Below are 7309 nucleotides of genomic sequence, written 5' to 3'. Positions count from 1 at the left end.
ATAAACATATTTTACAAAAGTCTTTACAGGATTAAATTTCTTTGCGATTGCATCCAGTCCGTATCACTGATTATTTACAAACAACCGAGCGGAGGTGTCGTAGTAGGGTAGAAATATTATAAGTATAATTTCTTTTATTATTATCTGTGTAAGTAAAATTTGCACGTTTTATTGGATATTAATTGTATACATTAGACCTTTTATGAAATGAAGTTTCAGTACAAAGAAGAACACCCTTTTGAAAAACGCAGGGCCGAAGGGGAAAAGATCAGAAAGAAGTATCCAGATCGAGTGCCTGTATGTAGTTTATGAGTAATAAATAAAATTATCAATGTAATAATACATTACTATTCGTAACTTCCTAAGTTATTAGGATAAACATTTATAATTATAATGTATAGTTAATATTTGATCTTTAAGTTTGATAACCCAACATTCCGTTATTTGGAGTGAGTAACTGACTTGACTGGTACTACTACTACTACTAGTACTATTAGTATTAATACTAGTAGTACTAGTTAGGCATATAAATAGAAATGACATCGGATATCCATAACTTCATGAACCATGATAAGGCATGACACTGATTTTGAAAAATGAACTAGGCCTAAGACTTGATTTACTTTAGAAAGAAGAGCAGGTTACAAATACTTAAAATACTAGTTTTCTACTCAATATATTGAGTCAAACAGAACATTTTTACGTGCAGTGCTAAGTTAATGATATATTTTAATGATTTCACAAATTTAAAGGTTTGATTCTACATGCTCCCAATTTTCGCACATCAAATACGTGAACTATTAGTGATAGTATCACTAGCTTGATTGCTTTAATAAATCAGCAATTTTTAACATTTTCAGAATGAAATTGTACCAGTCACTGTCATAATGAGAGCTATTTAAAATTGAATTTGAAGCATGAAAAAGGTTATATTGTGAGGGAGCAGGGAAAATTGAAACTTTCAAATAAGAAAGAAAATAAATAATACAAGCAAGAAATAACTGTTCCATTTGACCAAATAGATTGATTGAAAAACATTTTGTCAAAGATCTGTAATAGGCCTTTGTTGATAAAACTAGAAGCATTCATTACTATGCACTGAGAGTAGACTGTGAAGATGTAATCCACCTGCTGTATTAATATTACCTTCCAGCAGTTGTGTTTTGACTTTAAACAACAACAGTGTTTAAATTTGCTTATGTTGTATGTTTGCTAATGTAGTATCTCATTTCCATGGCTCATCCATTTTAGAGCTTTTGAAAATAGTTTTTGTAATATATATTTAGTTATTTGTAGTCATTTTTAACCTTAACATGCTAGCTTGTTTATTTGTTTGTTATTAAGCACAAAGCTACACGATGGGCTATCTGTGCTCTGCCCACCATGGGTAGCGAAACCCTGATTCTAGCATTGTAAGTGTGCAGACATACTGCTGTGCCACACTTTATTCTGCTCTTTACAGCATTTTTTTTTTTGCATTTAAAAAGTATCTGTTTATTCCTTTTAATTATCAAAAAAAGGATGAAATTATCATAGACCCTCTTTACGCTGCTTTGTGATGATTTGACATTGTTTCAAACTACCTTTAAGCACTCCCCGTAGGTCTCATTTGATTGGAAATACTTTTTTCAATTATAGTTACATAACATAATTACCCTGCTCATTTAAATGAAGTTAACACTTTCATATCAATGCGAGTCACAATGTAGGGAGAATTTTAATATCTTAAAAGGCTGATATTTCAGATAAAAGGGTAAATTTCTCTATTGGTGGTGGGGGATCTGTCATCCCAGTAGACACACCACTGCAGAACACTTATCAAAGATGTGACATTATAGGGTGGGTCATATCAAACTGCCTAATAAAGGAAAATTTAATTATAAGTCATACAATATAACTTCTTGTATATATTAGTAAACTATATTTGATAAACATTCTAACATTACAGATGTTTACATTTTTCAATATCATTATCAAAAAGTGTGATATAAATCTCCTTATAAAAAGAGTTGCATGAAATCCAATTGAATTATTTTCTTCAGTATCTTTAGTATAGGATTCACTTTGGCCCACTTGTATATTATCTGTTGTAAGTATTGGAAAATATTTAGAAGTTGGCTCTAATGAACAGTACAAGGAGTCTTTGTTATATTGATAACTAATAATAGTTTAACTTCTTAAGCAGACAAGAGAGAGAAAACCCATTTGTTAAATGGTATTACATAAAGTTTCTCTTGGTTAATAATACTTTCATTTTAAAATCATGTTGATGTATGCTTTGAATGTTTTGACATGAATTCAAGCATGATTTGTGGCTATATTAGAACTGGCCTCTGATAAATGATAATTACAAGAAAATAAATTTGTTTTTGTATATCTATATATATTTTTTGGAAGAAAGACTTTATAGACAGATGTTACAAGAAAAAAAAAATTGCAATGAAGGCTTGTGTGTACATATAGATAGCTTTCCTTTATGTATTGTAGGTGATTGTTGAAAAAGCTCCAAAAGCGAGAATTGGGGACTTGGACAAGAAGAAGTATCTTGTTCCTTCTGATCTCACTGTTGGTCAGTTTTATTTTCTTATTCGTAAAAGAATTCAACTCCGGCCTGAAGATGCTCTGTTTTTCTTTGTCAATAATGTTATACCACCAACCAGTGCATCAATGGGAACTCTTTATCAGGTTTGTGTTCATGGCTTTAGGAAACTATTGTAATGAACTGGTTGAACTATGTTCAGAGAAGGATTTAAATTACAAAACCACAAGCTTATTGTTTTAAAGTTTGGTTAAGTGTATCCTTAGAAAGGTTGATACTGGGGAACCATGAGCTTGTAAGATAAAAGTTTAGGTTTTTGGCAAGTGGACCTGATGGAGACAGGTCCACTTGCTAAAAGCACTTGGATGTTATTCTGTTGTTGTTTTTTATCTGTGTTTATGTGATTTTTAATGAGATTTATACTAGAGAACAGCCAAAAGTCTGTAAGATTCATACTTTAACAAACCACCCAACAGGTAATACACTACCACCTTGTATTTTACACAAACTCGGTACAGAAGGTAATTCCAAACAAAATAACATAAACAGTTTTAGCCTGATCAGGTCTTGAGGTCAAAGGTTTTACTTTACTTAAAAATAGATGTGTGAGCTACTTCAATAGAAATAACCTAGTTGTGCTAGAGGCTTGAGTTCAGCAAGGATTACTTCCTAATCTTAAAAAATAAAAGCCTGAAAATTTTCCACAGTTTTTAGCTGTAAAGTAATAAGAAAGGGATATATATATTTTTTTGGTGTTACAGATATCAAACCTAACTTACCTTATCCATTCAGAGAAGTCTGAATAATAATGAGGTAAATGGTTGGAACAATGATTTTATTTGAATGTGATAACATTACCAAGGAAACACTATGGCAACGATAGCTGACTTTATTGTGATAAATTATGATCTGTTGATTACTAGTTTGTGTGACTGAAAACTGTTGCATAGGGCCAATAAAGAAAGATTTGTTAAAAATGATCACTAGTTCTATTGTGGTATGATGTTACTCGAACTACTGAATAATAGCTGATTTTTCCTCAGGATGAATATCACACTGGTCAGTTTTTCTTTCTCTGCCTCCTCGGTCTTGTGGTTTTTTTTTAGATATTGACTCCAAGAACTCGTATCTTTTTTTTTGTAGAAAATGAGGTGAGACTTGGTCATTGAACTCTGCATATTCTCACTAGGCTTTGGTGTAGACATGGGTGGTCCAACAGGAGTCTACTTGATAGTTAAAGTGTTCCTATGTCCTCACTAGGCTGTGGTGTAGCCATGGGTGGTTCAACTGGAGTCTACTTGATGGTTAAAGTGTTCCTACATCCTCACTAGGCTGTGGTGTAGCCATGGGTGGTCCAACTGGAGTCTACTCGATGGTTAAAGTGTTCCTACATCCTGACTAGGCTGTGGTGTAACCATGGGTGGTCCAACTGGAGTCTACTCGATGGTTAAAGTGTTCCTACATCCTGACTAGGCTGTGATGTAGCCATGGGTGGTCCAACTGGAGTCTACTCAATGGTTAAAGTGTTCCTACATCCTCACTAGTCTGTGGTGTAGCCATGGGTGGTCCAACAGGAGTCTACTTGATAGTTAAAGTGTTCCTATGTCCTCACTAGGCTGTGGTGTAGCCATGGGTGGTTCAACTGGTGGACCTGTGTAAAAATATATATGGTGAAGACGATACACCAAATTTTTACAAATACAATTCTCATAAAAAAAATTGGAAATGCACAGAAATAAAGTAGTGAGTAAACTTATTAGAATACCTTAAGTGTTATCATTTTATTGCTTTACACACAAAACAGTCATTGATTTGCTATTGGAATTAACTTGAAATTATTGCAAGTTAATATTAGTACAAAATTATTACACAATGAATAATGTCTTTGTTTCTTTAATGCTAATGTTTAGTTTGGCCACCTTTCTCATCAGCAACAGCTTAAAACTGTGTCCATATTTTTTGTCTCTGGTATAATTTGGTTCCAACTTTCTTGAAACTCTCCAGTATCTTTCATTATTATACAGGTGGTACTTTTATCAAGCATGGACTCCAGCAAATCCCAGCCTTGTTCTCTGGATTTAAGATCTGGACTTTGTTGTGACCACACCATCCACTGGACATTTTCTGAGTATTTTTTTTTTTTTTTTTTGCCAAATAAGCTGGACATTTCTTGAAAGTATGTGGTCATTATCTTCTTGCAATACGAAATCCTGCTCACTCGGCTTCTCTTCAGAGGACAGAGCATGTGGTGTTTATAGTGATCCATGGTTCTATTAACTTTATGAAGACCATTTATAACACCAGTTGCAGATATTGCACTCCACCAAACAATCATAGAACATCACACCTGCTTGACTGCAAAGCACCCTTTTTAAAATCTCTCATTGACTGTTTGATGAACATTTACACACTGGTTGAAACCAAAGAATTCAAATCTAGGCTCATCTGTCCAAAACACCATGTGCCACTGCTCCAAAACAAAGACTTGTATATGGGTCCTTTTGCAAAAGCTAAACTTTGTGTATTAAGGACTTTCTTGCTGTTACTCTTCTCCAAAGGTCACATTTCCACAATATTCTTGAACCTTTATACGTGTGTAACTTGTTAATGTCATCAGTGAGGTATTTTTCAATTTTCTTTTGGTACTTCAAGAAATAAATTTTTACATATCCAATGTCTTCTCTTTCACTGAGCTTTTTTCTCTGTCCCTTACCTTTTCGGTTGACATAGGAGTGGGTTTCTTTATATCTGTCCATTGTGTGCTTCTCAGTACTTGGTAACTGGCTAATATTTATAATTTTTTATTCCAACCAACACCATGTAAATATTTGACTCTGTCTCTGACAAAGGGTTTAATTCTCTCTCTCTCCCTGTTTTGTCATTTTAATGGCAACACCACAAGGGAGAATATTTAAGAAAAAAAAACAACACCCTTACATGTACCTGCATGAAAAACTCAGATTTTGTGCATGGCAACTGCTACAGAAACTAAAAGCAGTCATGTGTGAGACTGTAGCACCACCTAGTATTTAGATTAAACATCTTGAACAAGTTTTAAAAAATCTACTGCACTTAATCATTTGTGTTGCTTTTCTCTTAAAATTTAAATTAATTCATCGTGTAGCATATTAAAATCACGAAGAAATTGAGAAAATCAATTATTTGCCTATTTTAATTCAATTTCCATTATAGACGCAAATCAAATCTACAAGAGCATTGCAGTTTTTAAATAAATTTGCAGTAAAATGTACTGAAAATCCGAAATGCAGCATGAATATTTAATGGATTTATATAGTGTTTCTGTTTTTGCACTTGTCGCCACACTGATGCCCACAAGTACTCGTAAATATTATTTCATATATGCTTTTTTTACAGCCCCTTCAGTAAATGACATTGACTCCTATTTCTGTGTGTCACAGGAGAGATTTAGAAAGAATGAGAACAATGCTATCACATTTATTAGAAATCATCTTGTGTCACACCATTTTCATTTCATGTCAAGATGATAAATATAACCTCCGATGATCTGACGTGCATGAACTGTATTTTGTCTGCAGTATCACATAGTTCATTATAAACATTTTATTGAAAGTATTAAAATATAATGTGACAGTATTTGTAAACTCGTCAATCTAAAACAATAGATATGTTAACTGATACTTTTCAAATGTATTTCCAAAACTTTTACCATGACATAGTTGTGTCACCTTGTTGAACTGCTTTCTGTATTGTGGGAGTGGTCATACAAATGTCACTTTGTTACTTGCTGTATATCTATCCTCTACAATATTCGAACCTCTTAGAAACTGTGACTGAAAACGAAGGAATTTTCAATACCCATTGAAATTCTTTTAGGCAGGATGATGACAAAACCTTGTTGAAACATTGTACATTTGCTGTTATGTTAAACTTATATTAAAGTTTTTCTTCATTACCCATTTAAGCCATCTCCAACCATTGTTGTATCTAAGTTTCTTTTTACATAAAACCACAACTTCCTGTTGTTCAATAAATCCTTCGAATAGTTTTCTCATAATCTGTACCTTTAGTTTTTATCTTTAATTGTTTTTTTCACATACTTTTCTTCTGATATTTAATGCATATATTTTTACAGATCACTGGTGATGAATTTTGTAGATTTGATAATATATGATTAAATCTGTTTGTGGTTCTTACTGTAGTGCTCATTTTTTTAATTATCAGTTATCCTGATGAATCTGCTTTACTGTGTGAATACAATACGCCCGAGGCCATTAATTTGAGTACATGTAATGAAGCAACAGAGACTGAAGACTGGGTGTCAAACATTAACGTCTGCCATGTACTTCCACGTGTGTCACACGAATATTATTATTATGTGGAAGAAAATGAATCAATTTGAGTACATGTAATGAAGCAACAGAGACTGAAGACTGGGTGTCAAACATTAATTAACATCTGCCATGTACTTCCACGTGTGTCACATGAATATTATTATTATGTGGAAGAAAATGAATTGACTTTCCTCTAATGTTGTTATCATGGTCATGTGAATCAAATAGCTTTTCGTTCCGAGATTAAAGGTCGTTGTATTTTAATAGTTTAGATTCCTTTATAATAGAAAGGGTGTTTTTTTTTATATATATATATATAGAAAACACAATGTAACTTTTCTGTAGTTCTTAGAGACAATGACCTTTCCATGAAAATATTTTTACAATTATACTTGAAAGTTGCAGTCAAGGTCAAAATATGTTTAGAAGTAACCATTATTATTTATTTTTCCATATG

The 7309-nt window shown here is 32.8% G+C and overlaps 1 protein-coding gene across 1 annotated transcript in view; it reads left to right on the top strand.

Moving 5' to 3' along the window:
• The window catches only part of LOC106463067 (gamma-aminobutyric acid receptor-associated protein-like), a 10385-nt gene continuing 3076 nt past the window's right edge, over positions 1–7309 (top strand). Inside the window, exons 1-2 of the mRNA XM_013923038.2 lie at positions 1–297; positions 2488–2685. Of these exons, the coding sequence (XP_013778492.1) occupies positions 208–297; positions 2488–2685 (288 nt within the window). The 5' untranslated portion in view covers positions 1–207. The remainder of the gene's footprint in view (positions 298–2487; positions 2686–7309) is intronic.

The sequence above is a fragment of the Limulus polyphemus genome, unplaced genomic scaffold (assembly GCF_000517525.1).
Source record: "Limulus polyphemus unplaced genomic scaffold, Limulus_polyphemus-2.1.2 Scaffold1315, whole genome shotgun sequence".
Taxonomy (NCBI): domain Eukaryota; kingdom Metazoa; phylum Arthropoda; class Merostomata; order Xiphosura; family Limulidae; genus Limulus; species Limulus polyphemus.
This window is presented reverse-complemented; position numbering and strand designations above follow the sequence as displayed.